Raw genomic sequence first — 27041 nt, 5'->3', positions numbered from 1 at the left:
GGAGAATAGTTCCATGATCGTCGAATCATACACCAATGCACTGTACAAACACGTACACAAATGCATGGATCTTGCCATACCAATAGAACCAAGACGCTCTCCTCCAAATAAAGGAAGCCAATCTGGTGGTCCCCTGCCATAAACAAAATTTACAACAGAAGGAGGAAACTGATGCGGAATAAGGTAAAGTCCCAAAACTGGAAAAATGCCCTTATCAGCCTCAACAAAAAGTTGAGATCCCTCATCAAATCCTCTAAAGCTAGCTATGAAAACAGAATTGCAGCAGATAGTAAAGACAACCACAAGACCTTCTATAGTTATGTAAAGAACCTCCACGGCAATTCCCAGATTTGCTCTGAGCTACTGCACAATGGTACCTCCTATTCTGAGACAACAGATATTGCCACTATACTGGCTGACAGATTCAGTGCCAACTCCCCCCCCCCCCAAGGACCAATCATGATGCCAGTAGATTGCCAGGCACCCAGTATTACTGCCGCACAGGTTAAAACAGCACTGTCCAAGTCCAAGAATACAGCATCTATGGGACCTGACAATATCCCTGACTGTGTTCTACATGAACTACAGAGTAAACTGCCCTGTTCAATCACAGCCTCACCTCAGGCTTTGTCTCTACCGAATGGCGCACTGCTATAGTCATCCTCTCCGCAAAGGACCCTAGGAACTATCGCACCATTAGCCTGACGAGTCTGAAATGCAAAGCTATGGAATGCATCATCATGGACCTAATAAACAAGGATTTAGGGAATCTCCAAACTCTGGATCCCACACAGTTTGGTTTTGTGAAGGGTAGATCATACCTGCTTAATTTGGTCGACTTCTTTGAGTCAGTCACCAGAGCTGTGGATGAAGGCAAGGTAGTTCATACAGCCTACCTTGATCTGGCCAAGGCCTTTGATACCATTCCCCACTCATGAATCATAGAAAAACTCATTAAGCTAAACATCAACCCCTATATCACTAGATGGGTTGCAAACTGGCTCACATACAGAACCCACAGTGTGAAAGTAGCTGACTCCAAGTCAGACTGCCAACCAGTCACGAGTGGAGTCCCACAGGGATCGGTCCTGGGTCCTCTCCTGTTTGGTATCCACTTCTCAGAAGTCCAGTACAACATGAAGGGGCTCTAACCAACAAAGTTCGCAGACGACTGCATGTTGGGTGCCATTATTAACTCCCCAAGTGATGTTGACATCCTACAGAAAGGCCTCAGTGAGATCAACGACTGGTGTCAGAACCATGTCCTTAAGCTCAGTGCCAAAAAATGTGTCATCATCCCCTTTTTGGAAAAACCCAGTTCCCATGAACTACCACATCGATGGTAGTCCACTGAACACAGAAGGCTTTATAAGAGATCTAGGAACACAGGTTGACAGCAACCTCTCTTTTGACCATCACACTGCCACTGTGGTCAGAAAGTCCTTCTATGTGGCACATCTCATTACTAAGGGTTTTGCATCCAGGAAGAAAGAGGTCATTGTCACCCTCTACTCTTCCCTCATTAGGCCAATCATCGAGTACAATACCCCATTTGGCATGAACCTCACTAGACACCTGCAACAACTGGAGAGGCCACAAAAGTACATCACAAAGAGGATCCTAGGCCTTAAACACTTGTCCTATATGAACAGACTCAAAAATCCCCAACTATTCTATGTCTCATATCGTCTACTTAGAGGTGATCTCTGCTTGACTTATAAAACCATGCCTGACCCAGCTCTGTTAGAAATGCTACATCTAAAGAAATCCCAATCCCTCCACACCACATGCTCCAGAGACCTCAACCTCATTACCACAATCAACAGAACATTCTGGAGGGACAGGTTAATAACCCAGAGACTGCCCATGCTATGGAATAAACTTCCCATACATGTCAAGCAGAGCACCCACTGGCCCTCTTCAAGAGAAATCTTGATGAGTGGATGGAAAATAGAAAATTCATCCCAGGGATCACTCCAGTGGCTCTACTCGACAGAGGTACTGTAAACTAAGGTTGGGTGGCACGATGCCAGGGTAATCCTATGGGCTAGGCTTATAAAGGCTCCAGGGCCATTAGCCTAGTACACACCTATAAATCTATATCCCTGCACCGTTGTTAAACGATGGAATGCCTTACCTATAAATATCAGAGCTATAGCTAACCTCAAGACATTTCTAGTCACCATCATTCCCCCATTTTTTTCACTCTCTCTTTTTCTACTTCTATCTATACTATTCCCTCCCCTACCTTTTACCTTTACTATTTCCACTACCCTTCTCCTACTTCCTGCCCTCAAATCTCTTTACATCTACCTTTTTCAGTTATATGCCCCCTAGCTCATCTCTGCTTCTTCATCCATTCTTACCCATTATCTCCCCTTTTGCCTCTATTCTCATATCTGTAACTCAATTTAACACCTTTCTTTACAAACACTTCCCTTCTTCTGCTCTTCTACAAACCCTCCACTTTTACCCAGTCCTCCTTCCTTAGCCTTCCCCTTCCTTACACCCATCTTGATCTTGAGAAATTCCTGTCCTCCTTCCTTAACCTCCCCTTTTATGTTTCAGTCTTCACCTAGACTAACTTACTTCATTACAAATACCCACTCTCACTTCCACTCCTTTCTACAACTCCTTCTGTCCTTACACTCAGCACCTCCTCTTCTGTATTTCTACCTTCCCAATTAATAGCTCCATTTTGTATGATAACTTTTTATATACCACTTTTTTCCCCTTATGGAAATCATACATATCACTCTTTTACATATTCTTTTCAACTTATCACTGCTATCTTTGACTTTAACCTTTCCTTCCTCTCACTACAAATTCTTTATCTGACTATCCCATTATTTCATCTTATCCTTACAAACTATACAGTCTCTGTCTACTATTAAACTTTCTAGCTCCATCAAGGCGAACTATGTCTCTTATGGATCTAATTATAAATACACTGTCTGTCTTATCCTATAGAACTTTCTCAGTAAAACAGTTCTGCAATAAAAATTGTAAAGCTTGTATGATAACTACATGCTAGAATTACTTACAAAACCTCTCTAATATAAATGCTGGTTTACAGCTTATTAGCTTCACCTACATACCTGCTTTCTGTGAATAATACTGTGTAAAATACCAGCTTATTAGTTATGTTCGTAACATTTTTCCTGTACTAATGTATGTATACAACCTATCTGTTCATTACCTGCACCACTGGCTATGGTTTTGCCCTTCTTGTTAATTTTATGTTAGTTATTTTCATATTTTATATTGTTATATTTTATACTATATATTGCTATTTTTTCTTTAGTGGAGCTTTTCTCCCCAGGCCTCAGCTGAAAATGGGATTCTGACCCAGTTGGACTTTCCCGGTCACTAAATGTCAAATAAATAAATAAACACAGAACAATGAAATAATATTAAGGTGTGGAAATAACACTGAGGTCTAAGAAAAAGATAATTTTAACTTTAAATAAAAATTAAAAAAAAAAATAAAAAAGGTTTGATCTGATCTGAAAGATGAACACTCAAAAGCAAATCATTAGTTGCACAATGTGAAGGAGCAGAAATGTAAGCTTTGACAAAAAATCCTCACAGAAAAGGAAGCTGAAGAGCCTTGGACCATTGCTGTAGCTGCTAGTCTGCCAGACAGCAATAAACTTTGCACAGGAAGTCACAGGATGTCACAGTGAACACTGAGGATAAGATGAGCTGGAGCTTGGAAAAGTTTTAGTTTTAGATGGTAAGCTGCCTACAGCCCTGTTGACCGTATTACTACTGCTTGACAAATACGGACCTTATAATACCACCTACTATTCATAAGATAATTGTATTTGTTTGGCTTCTGATTTTTTTACTTAATTTGTTTTAGAAAATGTTCAGGAATCAAAGGAAGTATGCATGCTTTTAGAAGTGTGACATTCCACAGCTGCTAGATGTGAATAAGTTAAACATTCTAAGTCTTTTTAAATGCTACTCTTTTACCATCTTTTTTTCCCAATGACAAAAATAACTATTATATACTACTGCAATAATCTATAGCTGGGTGTGGGTAATGCTGTATTTACTCATGACTGGTGAGGTCTGGTCACAAGGGCAAAGCCCAAGTGACCAAACAAAGCCAACCCTAGGTAAATCAGCATTACCTACACCCAACAGTGGGTTATTGCTACTATACAATGACATTATTTAAGAAAAAAAACTTACTTTTCTTAAATTATGTCATTGTATAATGGTGCTGTGGTGTTCTTCCGGTTTAATTTCATGTCTTGGGGTCACCTGATGTACTGTGTATGCATACGGGACTTATGTTCCCATGCTTACACAGTACACCAGTTGTTTGGAAAGAAATGTAGATGGGGAAGGTGTTCATAAGCTACTGTGTCAGCCACGATGTTTTGCATACAGGAAGAATCAGGTACATTTTTCTTTTTTTTTAACATACCTGATTCTTCTTGATTGCAGAACATTGTGGCTGACTTAGTAGCTTATGAACACCTTCCAGATCTACAGAATTGTTTTTTCGTGTGGAAGCATACATCTCAATCTTTTAGATCAAGAAATTTGGACAAAGCCATAAATAAAGGCTGAAAGTAGGGACAGTTTTTAAGTATTGTTGTTACAAATTAAGAAAATTGATAGAATAACAGGTTTTGCATTAGCATTAATTTCCTGAAGGGTATGAAGTCTGAAACTCAAATGTCTGTCATTGTTTTCAACTTTAACCTTCAAAGATTTGTCAACAACAAAAAAAAGTCACACACACTTTTATGAGAAACAGACCAAAAATCCGAAGCAAAAACCTTTGCATTCTCTGAAAATATGTACAGTTGAGTTATGACTGGAAGTTGTATATGCCAATAATAAAGTCCGGCTGCTCAATGATACTTTAGTGGCCGGACTTTCACTGTTGGTATATTTTCGATTTATAATGGACACACTGGTTGGGCTAACCAATCAGCATGTATTTTTTTTTTTTTTTGAGTATTACTGACCAGGCATTGTATAATGATGAATGACCAACACCACTCTAATGAAGAAAGCAACGATGACCAACTAACATTCTGTAAGGCAAGGGGAACTAAAAAGGAACATAACAATATATATTTTTTTAAAATATAGGATCTTCGCATTACATTAATACCCACCCTGATACAAGGTAAATTTTGGCCTTTGGAGGGAAGAACAGAGCTATGGAAAAATGGCTGGACCAACATAGCTTCAGTGGTAAATAAATTTATAAGTTATGTACTCACCATAACTAGGCATCTGTGTTATCCATTTTCATTCTTCCTCACGTACAGATTACAGATCCGCTCCTCGGATCTGACTTGGCCGCATACTTCAGTCTTCGGATCCAACTCTCAAGCTCCTCCCTCTACTCATAATGCCCCACTCCATCCCTATTGCTTCAGATCGAGTTTTCTGCTCTATTTCCCAATAGCTGAAGATAAACATATATAGCCAGATAGAATAGACAGGGCTCAAACCTGGAACTGTATGTTGCAAAACATAGTCCAATAGGTTCTTCTAAAAGACAAAAAGGATGGGGGAATGGATGAGAGGGGACCGGAGGAAGAATGAAAATGGACAACACAGATGCCTAGTTATGTTGAGCATATAGCATATAAATATGATGTCTTTTTCATTCTTCCTCACTTATGGGATAGAGTCCCCAGCTATGTTGACCTTGGGTGGTCCTCATGGAAGGATATTCCGAAGTTCTGCCGAGCCAAAGGAGGCTCTATTTCTAGAAATGATGTCCAATTTGTAATGTGAAACAAAGGTATGCGTCTTGGACCATGTAGCTGCTGCATAAATGTCGTTAATAAATGTTTTTGACCAAAAAGTGACTGAAGCGGCCATGGGTCTAGCTGAATAAGCTCGGGGAGGTTTTGATAATGTCATACCTTTCTTAGAGTAGCTGCTGCATAAATGTCGTCAATAAATGTTTTTGACCAAAAAGTGACTGAAGCGGCCATGGGTCTAGCTGAATAAGCTCGGGGAGGTTTTGATAATGTCATACCTTTCTTAGAGTAAATCCATGAAATACAGTGTGTAATCCATTTAGCTAGGGTAACTTTGGAAACTGGTTGGCCTAGGTAATTTGGAGAAAAGGATACAAAAAGTTGGTCTGATGTCCTAAAGGTTTTGTCCTGTGAAGTTAAAAACATAGTTGTCTGTGCACATCAAGGAGGTGAAGCATGCACTCTCCTTTACTGGAAAATGTTGGAAAGAAAACTGGCAAGAGAATGGATTGATTAATGTTATTTGCAGAAGCCACTTTAGGTAAAAAATAAGTGTTAGCCCGCAAAGAAAAAAGAAGTTATGTCTTAGTTGTCGATCTTCACTAATCCTTGACTGTGGGCTCGGTTCCGAGCCTCGGGACCGACTCGGCCATTATTCCAACTCACGCCTTCCAAAACTCTTGAGTTAAGCTCTACCCACAATGCTCCTCACTAAATTACCTCAGACTGAGTTTGCAAACTATAGAGACAGACAAGAAATAATAGATATACCATATCTGTGTCCCTATTATGAAGCCAGTCTTTGGGAATATTCGATCCACCAAGAGTTCTAAAGGCAGGGGGAAGGAGGGAGGGAATGTCAAAGATTAGTGAAGACTGACAACACAGACGGAATGCTATGGTAAGGCATAACTTCTTTATCTGATGTTGTCAATCTTCACATAATGGTTCACTGTGGGACAGAGTCCCTAGGGTACCTGAATCTTGGGAGGTCTCATGGAAGAATATTCCTGAGCACCATTGAGCCATATGATTCACATCCCCTAGAGACCTGGTCCAGTTTGTAATGAGTAATGAAGGTATGAGGAGACGCCCAAGTTGCTGCTGCACAAATATCATCTAAAGAAGCTCTGGCATGAAAAACTGCAGATGCTGCTATAGATCTTGTTGAATGTGCTTTTACAGGTCCTAGTGGGTGGAGTCCCTTTCTGTTATAAACAAAGGTGATACAGTCCTTAAGCCATTTCACCAGGGTAACTTTAGATATTGGGCTGCCTAAAGGAACTGATGAAAAGGCAATAAACAGCTGGTCGGATTTTCTAAAATCCTTTGTTCTGTGAAGGTAGAAATGTAATTGCCTGTGTACATCTAGTAAGTGTAGACATTATTCCCCTTTATTGGAAAAGTTGGGAAAAAAGACTGGGAGATGTAAAGTCTGATTGATATTTAACTCAGAAACAACCTTTGATAACAAGGAAGGATTTGTCCGGAGGGAGACCCTGTCCTTCTGTAAGATTAAGTCGGTAGGTTTATAGGACAAGGCTTGTATTTCCGATATTCTCCTGGCAGAAGTGATAGCTATTTAAAATAAGGTTTTCCAGCACAAGAAGTTTAGGTCACAACTTGCTGAAGGTTCAAAAGGGGGAGAAATAAGAGACTGAAGTACCACATTCAAATCCCATGGTGCAGAGGGTTCTTTATATGGAGGTCTGTGCGTTAAGGTTCCTTTCAAAAAGTTTATGTGACATTAGTGGTGAACCACTGAAACCAATATGGAAGTTAGATATCGCAGCAAGATGCACCCGAATATCAGAGACTAATGAGCCTGTCTCATAGAGTAAGACTAAGAAGTCTAAAACTTTGTCTACGGGTGCTGAATATGGGTCAAGATTACAGTCTAGTGACCACTTAGTAAACTTTAGCCACTTGTTATGATACAGTTTTCTAGCTGAAGGTTTGTGGTGGGCCAGAATGATGCCTTGGACCAGTGAGGTGAGGGAGGGATGCCTGGCAATCATGGGAACTGGAGAAGCCATGCAGTGAGCTTGAAATGCTGTAAATTCAGACAAACCAGTCCATCCGGGTGGGACAACAGGTCCAGAGATGGGTCCAGTATTCAGGGTTTCTGAAGCAGATGAGGCCATAGGAAGTGAAACCAGACCTGCTGAGGCCAGAATGGGACAAAGAGAATTATTCTGTTCTTTGACCTGTTGGCTTTCTTTACAAAGTGACATATTAGTGGAATCGGAGGAAAGGCGTACAATAGTCCAGGAGGCCAATCATGAAGGAGAGTGTCTCTGGGTGGCTCCCCCCCTGGGTGGGGGATTAGGGCAAAGTAACTGCTGTACTTATTATTCAGAGGAGACACGAACAGATCACAGCAAGGCTGGCCCCAGTGGTGGAATATCTTGTCCACTACCACTGACTTGACAGAACACTTGTAAGGCACGAGGATGGTTCTGCTCAATTTTTCTGCAATCACGTTGGTGCTCCCCGGAATGTGCATTGCCATTAGAAAGTGGTCAGAGGAAATTGCCCATTGCCAAACTCTGAGCACTTCCTGACAAAGAGGATAATATCTGGTTCCCCTTTGTTTGTTGATGCACCAGACAACCGACATGTTGTCTGTTTGTATTACAATCGTTCCCAAGGGGAGGGTATCTTGAAATGCTTGCAACGCTAAGAGCACCGCCCTTATCTCTAGAACAGTGATATGCAAGTTGGCCTCCAGCTAGGACCAAGTGCCTTGGAGTGTCTATCCCAGATAAGGCCCCCCCACCTTATCTGGGATGTGTCCATGGTCACTATGGCTTAGGGATGAGGAGGGACAAAGGAATGGCCCAAAAATATTTCGTTGGAGTGAAGCCACCAACTTAGATTTTCCTTGCATCGATTGATGATCAGAATTAGATGGGACATTGGTTGATTCAACAAGGACCATTGGGATGCCAGAAGCCACTGAAGAATTTGCATGTGGTATCTAGCCAGGGGAACTAGAGTGATAGAAGCTGCCATTGACCCTAAAGCTTGTAGAATGAGTTTTGCTGTTACTTTCTTGCTTTGAATAATCTGGCTCACTTGTGATCTGATCCTCTGAAGTCTTTCTAGGGGAAGTGCCGCAAAGCCAGCAACTGTGTTGAGCATAGCTCTAATGAACTCCAGCTGTTGTGATGGTTCTAGATGGGAGTTTTCATAGCTTATAGTGATTCCTAAGCTAGAAGGAGAAGAATGTAATCTCGTGCCTTTACACGTTGATGCCTGGTGGGAGGGGTAAGGAGCCAGTCATCTAAATATGGAAACAGTCAGAATCCTAGCAGTCTGAGATGTGCTGCTACCACAAGCATGCATTTGGTGAAAACTCTGGGGACTGTGGTGAGATCAAAGGGCAGTGCCCTGAACTGATAGTGACTGGCTCCCAGCTGGAAGTGCAAGAATCTTCTGGAGCTCTTGTCCATTTTTATATGGTAATATGCATCCTGAAGATCTATTTAGCACATTCAATCATCTTCTTCCAAGAATGGAAGTATAGACTGAATCAAGACCATCCAGAATTTGTTTTGTTGAATTGATTTGTTCACCTGGCTGAGGTCCAAAATCAGTCTCAGTACCCTCTTTTCCTCAGCACTAAAAAGAATCTTGAGTAAATTCCAGATCCTCTCTGGTCTGGTGGGACTGCCTGGATGAGTCTTTTGTCTAGCAGTTTTCAAATTTCTAAGACTGCTGCCTCCCTGTGACTGGGTGGAACTTCTGGGATTCTTCTTAGTCTTTTTGGTTCCTCTGAAAGAGGAATGATGTAACCTCTGGTAATGATCCCATGCACCCATTTGTCCAACGTTATTCCTAGCCCGGCAGATTGTTGCAGGGATAATCGTCTCCTGACTGCCACCAGAGAAAGGCAATTGGGCCTCCTGTCAGGAGCACTAATAGGAGTTATCAGGGAAAGAGTCCCTGGAACCCTGATTCTGTGGGCCATTTCTGACTCTTGGATGGCGTCTTCCATTATTACTCCTCCCTCTGCCCCGGAGGAAGTCATTGCCACATGAGTCCTGGAAAGTTCCTTGGGTCTTTTTGAACCATAGCCTACCACTTCTCTGGTTCCTGGAACAGGGGCATTGAGGAGTGGAAAAGCATACACCCACAGCAGAAAGGGTCTTCCCATCTTTCTCACATTTGGCTAGAGTCGCTTTAACTTTGGGGCCAAACAAGGATGACCTGTCAAATGAAGCATTGATGAAAGAAGGCTTAAATGACTCCACAAAAATCACATAATCACTTCCAAGTATGTCTCCTGATGGCTATGCCTGAACCCGCTGCTCTTGTCATCCCTTCGGCAACATGAGCAATTAGCCTCATGGACGAGTTGGAGACAGATTCCAGGCTGGCGAACTGAGAAGTCACTTTGTCTCAAACTCCTTCAGCTATTGCTCCTGAAAGATGATCTGAAGCTCTTTAGTCAGATGTCTTTGAAGCCTGGTAAAATGTGCCATATAGTTCAAGCACCTGAGAGCAAAGTTCGATGAAGTGGCTACACGCTTCCCAAATCTATCCATTGTCCTAGACTCTTTGTTAGGAGGATGGATAGTAGGACTTTTGTCAGAAAGTTCCTTCTTGGTGGCTGCCGCAACCACCATGGCATTCACAGGAATACCTATGGCCCAGTGTTGCTCACCTTTAGGGGCACAGAGAATGCAATTAGGTCTCTTGGGGATCAGCTCCATAGAGTCAGGTATCTTTTAAGCCCGCTGAGCAATCAACTTAATAAGATCATCAGTGGGCGGAGAGATCCAAGAAATAGAGGGCTGGGCACAAAAAGCCTCTAGGTATACCGATTCCTCTGAGGAAGATTGGAGGGTAGTCCAGCAACCCCTCAGTTTAAGGATTTCTAGGATGTCCCCAAAGGAAACATCTACAGGGAGTGACTCAGGGGAACCTTCCTCTTCATTGAGATCAATATCTTCTGTGAAGGACTCTTCAGGGGAGTCCAAGTACTTCCTCTTGCACTTTTTCTTCAAAGATACCTCTTCAGTGGATTACTCTGGAGAGGTTTCCAAAAAAGACATAACCAGAGTGGTTTGGTCCTGAGACTTTTTTGCCCTTTGCCCCAGGGTAGAGACTGGAGGAAGCTCTGGTCGAGGGGATGGACATGATGCTTGGTCTGACAGGGAAGCCATAGACTGTTTGCCAGCAATAGACAAGGAACTCTCCATAGCTTGAAAGGTAGGTCCCCTCGTAGAGGGATGGGAACAGAAATGAAATATACTACTTTTGAAGCATGGTCCCATCCCTTAGCAAGGAGGCTGCCCCCAACGTAGAAGCCAGAGTCGAGCTTACATATGCCGAGGCTCCTAAAGTATTGAATTTGAACCCTGCCTCCCGGAACCGACAACAAAGCCTCGACCCCGGGAGGTTTGTCTGAGAAACTGGAATAACTCAGCATAACTACTGGTGTCAGAGAAAGAGCTCTGACCGGCACCAAAACAGTCGAACTGGAAAGGTCAGCACCAGGGGCTCTGAAATCTCAGCTGGAGAAATAGGCAGCTGTGTGGAAGAAGGTAAGGTTCCAGAGCTAACAAAGCTAGGAACCATGGAAGGAGGTAATCCCCTCACCATCAGGAGCTGGTCCACCAGTCTCATAACATCTGACTCTGATAAAATCTTGGTGGACCAAATACAGGAGGCCAATGGAGACCTTGGTGGCCATCTCTCCAAAAAGGGACTGCGGCATAGTCCGCAAAGGGATCTACTAAGGGAGAGTAAGTTGTGTAGGGTAAAATTATTATCTGAGGATACTTCGATACCGAGTGTTCGGATGGTACCAAAGGGAGTGTTGTCTGCACCAATACAGGTACTGAGGATAATGATGCTGAAGAGGTCGGTGCTGATGGCACCGAGGAGTGAGTATCTTGGCCCACCGGTGTCAAGGAGGCTGTTGGCACCGTGGGGGATTTGGCCATTTTAGGAGGATGAAGAGGAGGAGGAACTGTCTTCTGCCTTCAAATTAAAATCATTAATTCAATCTTCAAAATCAGATTTAAGAAGGTCTTTTAAGATCAATTTGTTTTTGCGATCTATCAGAGTTCTGAAACTAAACCCATGACAGATCGCAGAGTCTTTCTGTAGATGGACCACATCGAGACAATACACACAAAGAGTGTGTCCATCTGAGTTAGGCATCTTTGTGTCACATGTTTGGCTCTTCTTGAAGCCAGAGGTACCTTTAGAGGGTTTGTCAGCTATAATGTGAAAAACTAAGGCCACCGTACACACAGACATGTACACACACACACACACACACACACACACACACACACACACACACACACACACACACACACACACACACACACACACACTGTTGTACTATAAAGAAAGAGGAAAAACATTTTTTTTTAGGTATATCAAAGAGAGGAAAAGGAAAAGAAGGAGATGGGAACTACCAATGATGGTATGAAGAGTTACCCAAAGGTAAAAATGGAGAAAGTAGTAATGATGGTACTTGAGTCTACCTAACGGTAAAGGGGAGAGAAAAAAGAACTCATGCACACACTAAAAACTATCTAGAAGAGGAGCCGGGTAGTATAGAAAGAAGTTAAAGAAAGGATGTGGGGAAAAAAACTAACTTGCAGTTCGAAGAAAACCACTAATACTAGAGAGATTGGACAGACTGCATCTGGCAATATGAAGCAGCAAACGAGATCTGAGGTAATTTGATGAGGAGCATTGTGGGCAAGAGTTTTGGAAGGCGCAAGCTGGAATAATGGCCAAGTCGGTTCCGAGGCTCGGAACCAAGCCCACAGTCAAGGATTATGTGAAGACTGACATCAGATCTCTATCTTTTTGAAAAACAATGTCAGGGGTTGGAGTTCAGATATTGTTTTTGCTGAAGTAACAGCTACAAAGAAAACCGTCTTTCATGACAGAAATTTTAGCGTTTATATCACGTTATCAAAAGATGAAAATAGCAAACGCTATTTCATCGGCCCCAAAACATCTAAACATGAAAATATTGAACATTCAGAACAGCAAATTTTTTCCCATGGAAAGAATTTGCTGCTCCAAAACACATACACACAACACAAGTACATCAAACAAACAGCAGCCACACACATACACTTAAATTCCTACATCTAACACTACACTAAACTAAACATACACTGCTACCTACCCACTTACCTTAACCCAAACCCTAACCCTAAGGTCCGTCACTATCGCACACTCACCTAACCCACGCCCTAACCCTAACTCACTTAAACCGCCACTAACCCTAAAGTCTGTCACTAAGGCACACACGCCTAACCTGCGACCTAACCCTAACTCACTTAACCCGCCCTTAACCCTAACGTACAAACAACCGCACACCTACCTGTACCCAACCCGTAACTTTCCACAACAGCGCTAAGAATAGCAAAGCCACCGAAACAGCCAACCGAATTCTTTCCCAAACAAAGAATTCAATGTTCTGCAGCTTCGCTATTCTTAGCATTCGCTGAATAGTGTTCGATATCAGAACATTCAAAGTTTTAATACTTCGATGTTCTGATATAGACCCAAATTTTAGGTCAGATTTATTTGATTGCTCAAAGGGCTTTTGTGTTAAACCTTCAAGTACCACAGCAAGATCTCAAGGTGGTGAAGGATCCTTTATCGGAAGTCTCAGAAGAAAAATGCCTTTCATAAAGGCCTTACACAATCTAGAAGAAGCCAAGTGAAAGACTTATTCCGTGTGGAAATTTGAAATTGCTGCCAACTGAAGTTTAACTGTAGAGAAACTAGCCCCCTCTTTGAAAAAAAACATAAAAAAATAAATAGCTGAAATTGGTGCAGAAAAACGATCAATCCGTTTATCTGACACCCAAATAGAGAACCTTTTCCATTTACATTTTTACACTTTTTTGGTACAACCCTTTTGAGAAGCCAAAATAATGAACCAAACTGTGGAAGAGAGCCTGGACTGTCTAAGTATTACTGGAAGTGGAGAAACCATGTGGTCAGTTTGAGGGTCTGAATGTTGGGAGTGCTGAATCCCCGAAGAGTGAGAGAGAAGATCCTGAGTAGGCTCCAGTATCCATGAAGCATAATGAAGATGTCACTGTAGAAAGGGAACCATACTTGCCAAGGTCAGAAGGGTCATGAGGATTACTGAGCTCTTCAGTCTGCTTGCTTTCTGCAAAATCTGGGCATCAGGGGAAGAGGATGATAAGCATAAAGGAGACCCGTGGGCCAAGCATGAATAACAGCATCTCTTGGTGACTCCCCTTGAGAGGGGATCAGAGTGAAATACTTGCTGCACTTGTTGAGAGGGGTGGCAAATAAGTTGCATCAAGTTTGGCCCCAACGGCTGAAGATCATATTCACTACCAACTGAATGAGAGAGCACTTGTGAGGCATCAGACTGGATCTGCTTAGTTCGTCTGCAAGCATGTTGATTTTCCCCGGAATGTGTATCTCAATTAAAAAGCAGTCTGACGAGATCATCCATTCCCAAACCCTCATGGTCTCTCTGCAAAGGGGATAAGGTTGGGTTCCTCCTTGCTTGTTGATGTACCAGACTACAGACATGTTGTTGGTCTGAACTGCAATAGTCCCCAAGAGAAGAGCATCTTGAAATGCCTGCAACGCTAAAAGGACTGCTCTCATCTCTACAACATTGATATGCAAGTTGGTCTCTTGGGGGACCACATGCCTTGGACACTTCTTCCTAAAAAATGTCCCCGACCCCAGCTGAGAAGCATCCATGGTCACTGTGGCTACTTGGTTCAGCAGAACAAAGGGTCTGTCAGAAAAAGATTGTCAGATTGTACCCACCAGTGAATGTGGTGTCTGCAAATCAGGATGAGTCTTACTTGAAAAGATAAGGGTTGATAAATAATGGACCACTTTGCAGCTAGAGTTCATTGGAGGACCCACAGAAATAACTGTGCAAGAGGGAGTAGTATTATGGCAGCTGATATCGATCCAAGTGCTTGCTGTAGTAACCTTGCTGGAGGAGATGAATGAGAAAGGATAGTTTGAACCTGGTTTCTGATGGAAGTAACTTGGTGGAGGGGTAAAGATGCTATGTGTGTTTTTGTGTCCAGTACTGTCCCTATGAACTCCAGGCTCGGAAATGGTGCCAGTTTTGATTTGGCAAGTTTTACTGTAATGACCAAAGAGTTGCAAATCTGAAGTAAGTACTCCTTGGCGTGTTGTAGTTGATGCTTGGAGGGGGCAGTGAGAAGCCAGTCATCCAGATATGGAAACACCTGGAATCCATTCAGTCAAGTGTGCTGCCACTACTTCCAAGCACTTGGTAAACATCCTGGGGTCTGTGGTGAGTCCAAAGGGCAGAGCTCTGATTTGGTAATGACTGGCCCCCAGTCAAAAGCGGAGATGTCTTCCAGATCATCTGTCTATTTTGATATGATAGCATGCAACCTGAAGATCTATAGAAAACTGAAGAAGTTCCTAAAGACCGGCATCAACTATTGGGAGGATAAAGACAGAAAAAAATTAGAAGTTATGTACTTACCATAGCGTTCCATCTGAGTAGGTGGATTCATTTGTCTGCAACCTGTGGGTATGGATCCGATATCGGATCCGAACCGGCATGGTTTATCCAGCTATGGATCCGAGCTCCTAGCTCCTCCCCTCACCCATAATGCCCTGCTCTCCCTACATGACCTCACATCGAGTTTGCCTGTACCAAATACCCTAACCAAAGGGTAACACATTCTATGCAGGAAACTGACAAGGCCAGGGGGATAGGAGGGCGGGATGGTTGCAGACAAATGAATCCACCTACTCAGATGGAACGTTATGGTAAGTACATAACTTCTAAATCTGAAGTAGGAGAATTCATTTGTCAGCAATCTGTGGGACAGACTCCCCAGCTACCTGAGTCTTGGGCGGCCATCATGGAAGGATATTCCGGAGCACCGCGGAGCCAAAGGATGCTCTACCTCTAGATGTGATATCCAGCTTGTAATGAGAAATAAAGGTATGAGATGAAGCCCAAGTGGCTGCTGAACAAATATCATCCAGAGGAATCCTAGCCTTAAAGGCCGCTGAGGTAGAAACAGACCAAGTCGAATGAGCATGGACTCCTTCCGGTGCAGACCTCCCAGAAGCTTGGTAAGCTAAAAGAATACACTGTGAAATCCATCGTGACAAGGAGACTTTGGAAATTGGTTTCCCCAGATTAAATTTAGCAAATGAAATGAACAGTTGATCGGATTGCCTATGACCAGCTGTCCTGTTGAGATAAAAATGAAGCTGCCTATGAACATCCAAGGAATGCAGCTTGTATTCACCCTTGTTCTGACACTTAGGGAAGAAAACAGGGAGGTTGATGGACTGATTAATATTCGCTTCCGAAGCTACCTTAGGAAGAAAAGAGGGATTAGTCCTGAGGTACATCCGGTCCGGATGGAAGACCAAGTAAGGCGGTTTCATGGACAGAGCTTAAAGTTCAGAAACTCTCCTAGCTGAAGTAATGGCTACTAAGAATGCAGTCTTTAAGGACAAGAATTTTAGATCTACTGTGGCCGCAGGTTCGAAAGGGGGAGCGGTCAAGGCCTGAAGAACTAAATAAAGAGCCCACGGTGGAACTGTCTCCTTGATAGGGGGTCTAAGTAGAAAGGTACCTTTTAGGAAGATTTTACATAACTTGGCCGACATAAGAGGCCCAGAGTCATGACCAACATGGTAGTGAGAAATGGCCGCCAGCTGAACTTTAACCATGGAACTACTGGCGCCATCATTAAAGAGAATAGTAAGAAAGTCTAGAACCAAAGGCAGGGGAACCGTGAAGGGATCCAGACCTTGCCGCTCCACCCAAATGGAGAAGCGCTTCCATTTACTGCGGTAAACTTTTCTGGTAGAAGGTTTATGAGCCGCTACCAGAATGGCCTTAACTGGGGACGAGATACCGGGAGTCCTGATTAGGAGTGGAACTGGAGCAGCCAAGCAGTCAGCTTCAAGTTGTCCAGGTTCGGAACTGGTAGGTTCGACGGGTGTGAAATCAGATCTGGAATGGGATCTAGAATCCAAGGTGGATTCACTGAATGAGACCTCAGGTAAGGGAACCAGATCTGTCGAGGCCAGAATGGGGCTATGAGGATCATCCTGCTCCCCAACCTGGAGGCTTTCTGGAGTACCTGGAGCATCAGAGGCAGAGGGGGGTATGCATAAAGAAGTCCAGGAGGCCAAGCATGCACCAGAGCATCTCTGGGGAAATCCCCTGGAGGTGGGATTAGAGCGAAAAAACTGTCGCACTTGGTGTTTAAGGGAGAAGCAAAGAAATCGCAACAAGGAGTCCCCCATTGTGCGAAGATCCGTTTCGCTACTTGAGCATTGAGAGACCACTTGTACGGGGAGAGAATGCTGCGACTGAGTTTGTCTGCAAGGATGTTGGACCGCCCCGGAATATGCGTTGCGATGAGAAAGCGGTTGGAGGCGATCGCCCATTCCCACACTCTCATGGCTTCTCGACATAAGGGGTAAGACCTGGTTCCCCCCTGTTTGTTGATGTGCTAGACCACCGACATGTTGTCTGATTGAATCGCAATTGTTCCCAGGGGAAGAAAGGCTTGGAGTGCTTGCAACGCCAACAGCACTGCTCTCATCTCCAGAACATTGATATGCAGGGAGGTCTCTGAGTCGTTCCACGTGCCTTGGACCGTCCGGCCCGCAAAGTGCCCCCCCCACCTGAGGCGGGAGGCGTCCGTGGTCACTGTGGCCAGAGGGGGAGATGCACAAAAGGGGCGGCCTCCTTGGAGATCAGGGGAGTGGAGCCACCACAAGAGAGACCGCTTGCAAGCCTTGCTGATTGCAATGGGATGATGTAGGGGGAGAGAAAGATATGACCATTGTACTTGAAGTGTCCACTGAAGCACCCGCATGTTCAAGTGGGAGAGTGGAAGAAGAGAAATCGCTGCCGCCATGGAGCCTAGTGCCCTCAGGACCAATTCCGCTGGAACCGAATTTGAGTGGAGGATGGCCCACACCTGGAGTCGCAGATTCCGAATTCTGTCGGTTGTGAGAAATGCCCTTGAATTCCTTGTGTCTTATCTGGCTCCTATGAATTCTATTAACTGAGTAGGGGCCAGGTTGGACTTTCCTACATTTATCGTGATGCCTAGCCAGGGAGCTAGGCGAAGAAAGGAATCTCTTGCCAAGGAAAGTAGATGCCTTGTTGGGGCGGTGAGAAGCCAGTCGTCCAGGTACGGAAAGACCTGCACCCCCTGAAGCCTCAGGTGGGCCGCAACCACTGCTAATTCTTTGATGAACACCCTGGGGGCTGTGGTGAGACCAAAGGGAAGGACCCTGAAATGGTAGTGACTGGCTCCTTGCCGGAAGCGAAGAAACCTCCTGGATCGTCTGTCCATTAGTATGTGGTAGTACGCATCCTTGAGGACTATGGAGCACATCCAATGATTTTCTCCCAGAAGGGGGAGGATGGATTGTAAAGTGACCATTCGGAACTTCTCCTTGGGAACTGCCAGGTTTAATAGAGACAGGTCCAGAATGGGTCTTAGGTCCCCCGTCTTTTTTGGCACTAAAAAGAACCTGGAGTAGAACCCTGATCCGAGCTGGTCTGGGGGGATGGGCTGGATGGCTCTTTTCCTCAGCAGATAGCCAATTTCTGCTGAGGCTGCCTCCCTCTGATCGGGTGGAACGTCGGGGAGGGATTTTAGTTTTGGGACGTGAAGAAAAGGGATTTTGTATCCTCTGGATATAATCTGCAGGACCCAGCGGTCTGATGTTATGGACTCCCATGCCGCTAGGTGCTCCGAAAAACGTCCCCCGACTGCCTCCAGAGTGGAGCAGTTGGGCAACCCCTCAGGGTTGCTGCGCGGGCTGTTCAGAGAAAGGTTCTTTGGACCCGAAATTCCTGGGAGCCCCTCTGCCTCTAGGGCGGCGTCCTCCCTGTCCTCCTCTGCCGTGGAAGGACTGGTTGTCCGGAGTGGGTTGGGATTGCTGCGACTTCCGGAACCACATCTTCTTCTGGCCCTTTTGGTTCCTAGAGTAGGACCTCTGGGGCACCGAGAAGTGGACTCCGACGGCAGACACCGTCTTCCCGTCCTTCTCGCTCTGGACCAAAGTGTCGCGAACCGTCTTGCCAAAAAGGGCAGAACCATCAAAAGGGGCGTTCGCGAATGACGCCTTGAAGGGCTCCGTGAAATCGCAATGGCGGAGCCAGGCCTGGCGTCTCGTGACTAGGCCCACTCCTGCAGCTCTAGCAGCTCCCTCTGTAGCATGGGAAAGCAACCGCATAGAGGTATTGGTCAAGGAACGGAGAGTGGCCATACGGGTGGAGTGCAAAAGTTTGTCCTCCTCCAACATGGACTCTGGGGGGGATGCAGCGTATTCTTTGATAAGATCGCGCTGCATCCTAATGACATGTGCCAGGTAGTTGAGCGCCCTCACTGAGAAGGTCGCTGAACTAAACATACACTTCCCCAAGCGGTCCATCATCCGAGACTCCTTGCTTGGAGGATGGACTGAGGGACTCTCTTGAGCAAGTTCCCTCTTGGTGGCTGCTGCCGTCAACATGGCATCTACCGGGGGTCCCTTACTCCAATGGGCAAGGTCAGCAGGGGAGCTGAGAATCCTGTCCGGCCTCTTGGGGATTGGCTCCACGGTGTCTGGTTCCTTCCACGCCCTGGTGGTAATGAGGTCCCCCAGGGGGTCGGCAGGAGGGGACACCCAAGAAGTAGATGGGCCCGCTTCAAATGCCTCCAAGAACACGGACTCGTCCGAGGAAGACTTGGGGGCAGACCACCCACCTCTTATACGAAGCATTTCCATGATGTCTCCAAAGGAGACATCCTCAGGGGGTGATCTTGGGGAGCCTTCCCCTTCCTCCAAGTCCGTGTCTTCAGTCAAAGACTCGGGGGAGTCTATGTGCCTCCTCTTACACGTGTGCTTGCGAGGTGCTTCCTCGGGGGGGCTGTCCGAGGAGCCCTCGCAAGCTGTGTCTAGTTCCAAAGGAACTGCTTGGGGCAGTGAAGCGGGCTGTCCCAGTGGCCGGGTGACGGAAGCCTGACCCAGAGCAGATGGAGTGCGGGACGGAGCCGAAGCAAGGGCCGGGGGTCCGGATGCCCTCAACAGAGCCCTCTCTACTACATCAAAAGCCGAAGGGGAGCTGGCCTTGACCAAAGGATCCGACAGTCGGCTCCCCCTCAGATCCGAGGAGTGGATCGGAGACGGCGCCGAGCCCCTCGGATCCGAGGGACCAGTGCGCTCCGACACAGACGGCGCCGAAGGCACACTGAGTCCCTCGGATCCGAAGCTCGGACCGAGGCTCCGAGAGGTCGGATCCGACACACTCGAGGGCAAAGTCAGATCCGAAGTACCTAGTACTGTCGGCGCCGACCCACCCCCGGCTCCTAAGCTGCCCGGCTCCAAGCGCTCCGAGCCCAGGTAGCGGGTCGGAGAAAGAGCTATGGGCTTGAAAAAAGGGGTCGAGCTCCCCCCAGGGGGGGGGGAAGGCAGGAGCACTCCCATCTGCATCTGGGCCTGGATGAACCTTCGCATCATCTGGTCCAGATCAGCGTCAGAGAGACTGTAGGTCGATCTCGAACAGGCTACCGAGGTAGGCCTTGAGTACCGCCTCGATAGCCTCGAAGGAGATCGGGTCTCTTCCTCCTCAGGCCCCGGTGAAAAAGAAGGGGACTGGAGCCGAGGAGGAGGAGATCCAGCAGTTAGAGAGGCCAGAGGAGAAGCCCGCTTAGCCGGTGGGGCCGAGACGGAGGTCTCGGCCCGCCGCGTGTGGTGCTTCTCCCTCCAGTCCTTCTTCCTGGCTTCCCTCTCCTCCGAACCCATAGAGGGAGTTTGAATCCCGGGAGGAGGAGGGGGAGCAGGCACGGCAGGAACCGCCGAGGTAACTACTAACGGGCTGAGGCGAGCCGAGTCTGGGGGCAAAAGGCCCGCCAAGACCAGCTTCGACCTCCGCTCCTTCAATGCCCTGGGGTTGAACCCTGCACAGATTGAACACCCAGAAGTGAGGTGTTCAACCCCAAGGCATCGAACGTACCGAGTGTGGCCATCAGCAGGGAACAGCTTATGGCCGCACTCGGAGCATTTTGAAAATATCGCTTTTGGGGCCTCAGACATTTTTTTTTTTTTTTAAACTAAGAAAGTTAAAGTAAATTAACTAAACAATAACCACTCACACAGGCCCCAAAGAAACCACAAGCACACAGCTACGTACCAGCGAGGGGAGGGATACTAAAATTTACCAAATTAACCAAAAAACTATCTTAAAGAAGGGAAAACCTACAACTTTCACACAAAGGTTAATTTTCTGACTGAAAATTTATGAAGAAACACCAAAAAACCACTTAGCTGACAGGAGCTCAAAATCCAGCTGTCACCATGAACGCGGCAAACTAGATCTGAGGTCATGTAGGGAGAGCAGGGCATTATGGGTGAGGGGAGGAGCTAGGAGCTCGGATCCATAGCTGGATAAACCATGCCGGTTCGGATCCGATATCGGATCCATACCCACAGGTTGCTGACAAATTAATTCTCCTACTTCAGATTAATAGTTTTGCAGGATAAACTAAGGAAAGAAAGTTATCTAAATTACAGTAAATAACCAGCTAAATTCACTTGAGAATGGAACCTGCTTCTGTTCATGAAGGAGGCAAATAAGGTCTAAAGCAATAGGACAGAATGGGGCATTATGGGTAGAGGGAGCAGCTCCAGAGATGGATTCAAAGTCTGAAGTATGCGGCCGAGTCAGACCCGAGGATTGGATCCATAACCCACAAGTGAGGAAGAATGAAAAGGACAACATCAGATTAAATTTTTATGAGTAATTGTTCTGGTGATGCTTCTGCAAGTAATATCTACCAATTTTCTTATATAACATGTAACTGTTCAGAATTTCTTTAACATGCTAATATGGAAGACAGCAAAGATAACACTAAGTAAACAAAGAAATAACTTTGAAAAATACTTACATCATCCAAAGCTTTAGACTGTATGTAGTTAAAATAAGGAAATTCTTTGAAAATATGTCTGAACTGAGCAGCTTAAATTCTATGTCAAGGATTAAGTAATATTGTATTAGACACATTTCATAAAACTGATCACTATTATACTTTGTCTGCTAAATGCGAATCTGATATCATACACTATTCTTGCAATAAATTAAGTGGCACCTTTTAGGAAAGATGACTGAAGCTGCAAAAGACTTATGAATACGTGGTGAACACAGTCATGTTTCATGGTCATATGTGGAGGAAATTATGTAACACTATGCAACTGACTATAAAGAGTAAAGCATGCCAAAAATAACACATTTGCAGGTAATAAGAATTTGAAGGCTGGCATCATCGGTTGTGTAACACCATATATTAGCAATTAGTGCCTCTTCTGGCTGGTATGCTCAAGATGATGTCCTGCAGCAAAGGAAACGGTACTGTCAAGAATCAGGATATTATCAATCACTTCAGGGTAGATTGTGATATCATTTCATTGACGTGTCACTCTCAAAGAATCTCTAGGAATGTGTTGGCTTCCCATACCTGTGGACACCAAGGTAATTCTATCTTTTTCTCTTTAAGTTTTAATGGCTATTCATAGATTAATTGGGATACAGTGTGTATTTCACAGGCCTTCACCTCTAAAATACTCGGCACGTTCCTTGACATAATACTTCTACAGATGGAATAGCATATTAGGTTTCCTAGCACACCACGGAACATAGTAACAGCAGCAGGCTTGCCTTCTATGACATTGTCTAGCTCCCTGATGCACTGGTTACCAAAGACTGCACATATGTAGCAATGTAGGCTTCTTCAGGCCCACAATTGCAAAGGTTTGTGAACAGAAAGGGTTACAACTGCATGAACTGCCAGGTACTATTTGATGCACATAGGATCATATCCAGTCTGTCCAAACAGCATCCAGGCAGTTTGCATGACTTACATACATGGCATATATCTCAGCTATATTGACAATTCCAGCATAGTGGCATTCCACAAGGTAATAAAGTTGGAAAGTGCAGGCACAATGGCCAGTGTTAATGTATACAGCAACATTTATAAGGTGTCCAAATGGATTAACCCTCCACACTCATTTTAAGATACTGAATACATGCAAGAGCCCTGACTTGTGACTTTTCTGTATGTAATCCAAAGCATGGTTGAACTCCAGTATAAGACCACACACACACACTCACACACACACACACACACACACACACACACACACACACACACACACACACACACGCACACACGCACACACAAACACCCACACACCCACACACACCCACACACACACTCTGCCTGTGTGTGCAGTATCATACAGCATGTGTTGAGCCCCCGCCTTGATATATCTAGGGAGCATTCAGTATGACCCGGATACTGTCTGTGACAAAAGAAGGTACTGCCAACACAGCAAGCTGGAATTTTATAAATAATTATACATCATTTGTGAATATCAAACTAATTTATAGAAGATGCTGATGTTGCAAATGTATTAGAACTGTATGTCATGTGTATATCAAACTGCTTTGTACAGACGTGTGTTGAAAAGATTTTTGTAAAGTGCTGTGTTTGAAATTTAACCACAGTGTGCCTACTGCAAAGAACAGAAATGTACATGTACTATTGTAACTGTTTAAATGTATCTGTTTTAACAGAGGAAATTGGAGGGTTAACTTTTAGTTATGTACTTACCATAACTTTAGATGTTTGGTATCCATCTCGCCTACATTCAGTACTGATGGGCTCGGAGCCGATCCCTTGGCTCCGACTCGGCATGCTATGCTATAGAGCGAAGCCTCTTATTGGCTGAGCTATTTCTTATCCCAGGATGCACCACCACTAATCCCCCAGATCTTGTTTGTCCGCATTCATACACACATACACAACTTGTTTATATAACACTGCCAGATGTTTCAAGATGAAACAACAGGATTCGGACCTTCTGATATCCTCTGATCTCCAAGGAAGGGGGAAGGAGGGTGGGTTATTAGGAATGTAGGCGAGATGGATCCCAAACATCTAAAGTTATGGTAAGTACATAACTAAAAGATGTTATGTGATCCTATCTCGCCTACATTCAGTAATGATGGGACAGCGTCCCTAGCACCTAAATCCTGGGTGGCTCACTGGAAAACACTCCTGAGCACTGTGGAACCAAATGATGCTCATCCTCTAGATGCCACATCCAATTTGTAGTGGGAAATGAAAGTGTGCGGGGAGGACCACGTAGCCACAGCACAAATGTCACTAATGGCAAGCTTAGAATGGAATGCTATTGAAGTAGCCATAGCTCTTGTAGAATGAGCCTTGACAGAGGTCGTAAGCTCTTTATTAGAAAAGGAATAAGCTTGAGTAATACAGTCCCTGATCCATTTGGCAATAGTGACCTTTGTGACGGCTTTGCCCAATTTATTGTCCGAAAAGGATACAAACAATTGATCTGATTTTCTTGTTTGTTTGGTTCTATCTAAATAAAAACGCAATTGCCTGTGGACATCTAATGTGTGGAATATGTATTCCACTTTGTTAGAATACTTTGGAAAGAAGACTGGAAGTTCTAATGACTGTTGTAGGCAGAAACCGGAACAAACTTTAGGGACAAAGGATGGATTTGGCCTGAGAGATACTCTATCTTTGTGAAAAACCAAGTACGGAGGTTTTACAGACAAAGCTTGAAGTTCTGAAACCCTTCTGGCAGAAGTAATCGCTACCAGAAAAGCAGTTTTCCACGATAGAAATTTTAAATCACATGTTGCTGCCAGTTCGAAGGGGGAGGAAGTTAAGGCACGTAATACCACATCGAGATCCCATGGAGGAGCAGGATGAGAAATCGGAGGTCTTAAAAGCGCAGCACCTTTCAAGAAGGTCTTACACAATCTGTTGCTCATTAAAGGTGGGTTTATAGATTCGTGAAAATTGGAAATAGCTGCCAATTGAACCTTGATAGTTGAGACTGAAGAGCCTTGATTGAAAAGGGAAGTTAGAAATTTCAGTACTTCTGATACGGGAATAGTGATGGGATCCAGACCCCGGAGTTGAGCCCAAATAGCAAATCTTTTCCATTTGCTAGAATACAATTTCTTTGTAGCAGACTTGTGGGCCGAGGATAAAATGTGTACAACTTCCGGATCCAAGGCATGATTCCTGACTATAGTCGGAAGAGGAGGAGCCAAGCCGTCAATTTTAAGGTGTGTAGGGACTGGTGGAAAAGTCCCGACTGATGAACCAATAGGTCTGGGATCTGATCCAGGAACCATGGACCTTCCAGTGCATATTTCCGAAGATAGGGGAACCATACCTGATGAGGCCAGTAAGGAGCAACTAAGATCATTTTGCTTCCCAAGAGAGACGCCTTTTGGATCACCCTGGGAAGGAGAGGAACTGGAGGAAAGGCATACAGCAAGCCGGTGGGCCACGGACGGGCTAGTGCGTCCATAGGGCTCTTCCCCGGAGCCGGGGTAAGGGAGAAGAACTTTTTGCACTTCGCATTCAGCGGAGTCGCGAAGAGGTCGCAACACGGAACTCCCCATTCGCTGAAAATCTGATTTGCAGCTGTAATGTTCAGAGACCACTCGTGTGGAGAGAGGATAGTTCTGCTCAGTCTGTCGGCTATCACATTGGACTTGCCCGGGATATGAGTCGCCACTAGAAAGCGTTTGGTCGACACTGCTTCTCTGCAAAGGGGGTAGGATCTGGTCCCTCCCTATTTGTTCAGGTACCAAACAATTGACATGTTGTCGGAGTGAACGGCAATTACGCCCTGAGGGAGGTAACCGTGAAGGGCTTGAAGGGACAGAAGCACCGCCCTCATTTCTAGGATGTTGATATGAAGTAGGGTCTCTTCCGAATGCCATTTGCCTTGGACTGACCTGCCCAGGGAATGCCCCCCCCACCCCATCTGGGAGGCGTCCGTAGTCAAAGTGGCCACAGGAGGAGGTGGAACAAAGGGTCGTCCCTGATCCAGATTGGAGGGCACCAGCCACCAGCGAAGGTCCTGTTTGCAGGTTTCCGTGATCCATATGAGGTGACTGAGAGGGAGATCCTGAAAGGACCACTGAATTGAAAGAAGCCACTGGAGAATTCTCATGTGCAACCTTGCTAGGGGAACTAGAAGAACCGTGGCGGACATGGATCCCAATAGCTGCAGGACCATTCTGGCTGGGGCTTTGGATCTGGGAAGTAAGGCTCGAACTTGAGCCTGTATGGTTTGTATCCTGTCTGTAGGTAGATAGACCCGCATTCGGTTTGAGTCTATCTCTACTCCGATGAATCTTATGCGTTGTGATGGCAGCAACACAGACTTTGGCCAATTGAATGTGATTCCAAGGGAATTGCCCAGTGATATCGTGGCTTGTAGGCTCCGCAACAGTAGATGCTGGGAGGTGGCAGTTAGGAGCCAGTCGTCTAGATACGGAAACACCTGTAATCCTAGACTTCTCAGGTGAGCAGTCATGACTGCCAAACATTTGGTGAACACCCTGGGGGCTGTGTTGAGACCAAAGGGCAGAGTGCGGAACTGAAAATGACTGCCTCCTAGGCTGAAGCGCAGATGTCTCCTGGACGCTTGATGTACCATGATATGGTAATAAGCATCCTTGAGATCTATGGAGCACATCCAAACACCTTTCTCCAGCAATGGGAGAATGGTTTGTAGGGTGACCATTCGGAACTTGGACTTCTTGACTGAACGGTTTAGAATGCTGAGATCCAAAATGGGCCTCAAGTCCCCGGTCTTTTTTGGCACCAAAAAGAATCTTGAGTAAGTCCCTAATCCGATCTGGTCTGCGGGGACCGGTTGGACGACTCCTTTTTGCAGCAGCTTTGAAGCTTCTGAGGCTGCAGTTTCCCGTTGACTGGGTGGCGGGTCCGGGATTTTTTTGGACTGAGGTGGGGAGTGAGAAAAAGGGATGATGTAACCTCCGGCGATAATTCGAAGCACACATCAGTCCTGAGTGATACCTTCCCAGGCTTTTAGGTGCCTCGAAAAACGTCCCCCGACTGGCTCCGGAGCTGCACAGTCGGGCAATCCCTCAGGGACTGTGAAAGGCTGAAGAGCCACGAAAGGACTCGCGGTCTCCAGTGTTGCGAGGGCCTCTGCCGCCTCTGGGACGGCGTCTTCCAGAAGAATTTCCCCCTCCCCTGCCTCTAGAAGGGGGATCGTCCTGCTGTGAGGGGTAAGACTTCTGAGATCTATGGAACCACATTTTCCCTCCTCTTTTAGCCTTGGGGTAAGGCCGAAAGGAGTGGAAAATCGTGCCTCACGGCAGTCAAAGTCTTACCTTCTTGCTCGCAGCGGTCAGTGTGTCCTTTACCTTGGGTC

At 45.4% G+C, this 27041-nt stretch overlaps 1 protein-coding gene across 1 annotated transcript in view; it reads right to left on the bottom strand.

Annotated features, from left to right (window-relative positions):
• Positions 1-27041, bottom strand: part of HFM1 (helicase for meiosis 1) — a 3254758-nt gene that overhangs the window by 3055878 nt on the left and 171839 nt on the right. The window contains exon 3 of the mRNA XM_044086815.1: positions 21689-21759. Coding sequence (XP_043942750.1) covers positions 21689-21759 — 71 coding nt within the window. The remainder of the gene's footprint in view (positions 1-21688; positions 21760-27041) is intronic.

This window comes from Protopterus annectens, chromosome 10.part0 (assembly GCF_019279795.1).
Source record: "Protopterus annectens isolate FY-2018-M chromosome 10.part0, PAN1.0, whole genome shotgun sequence".
Lineage (NCBI taxonomy): Eukaryota > Metazoa > Chordata > Ceratodontiformes > Protopteridae > Protopterus > Protopterus annectens.
Note: the sequence above shows the minus strand (reverse complement) of the source record. Positions and strands in the feature narration are given on the sequence as shown.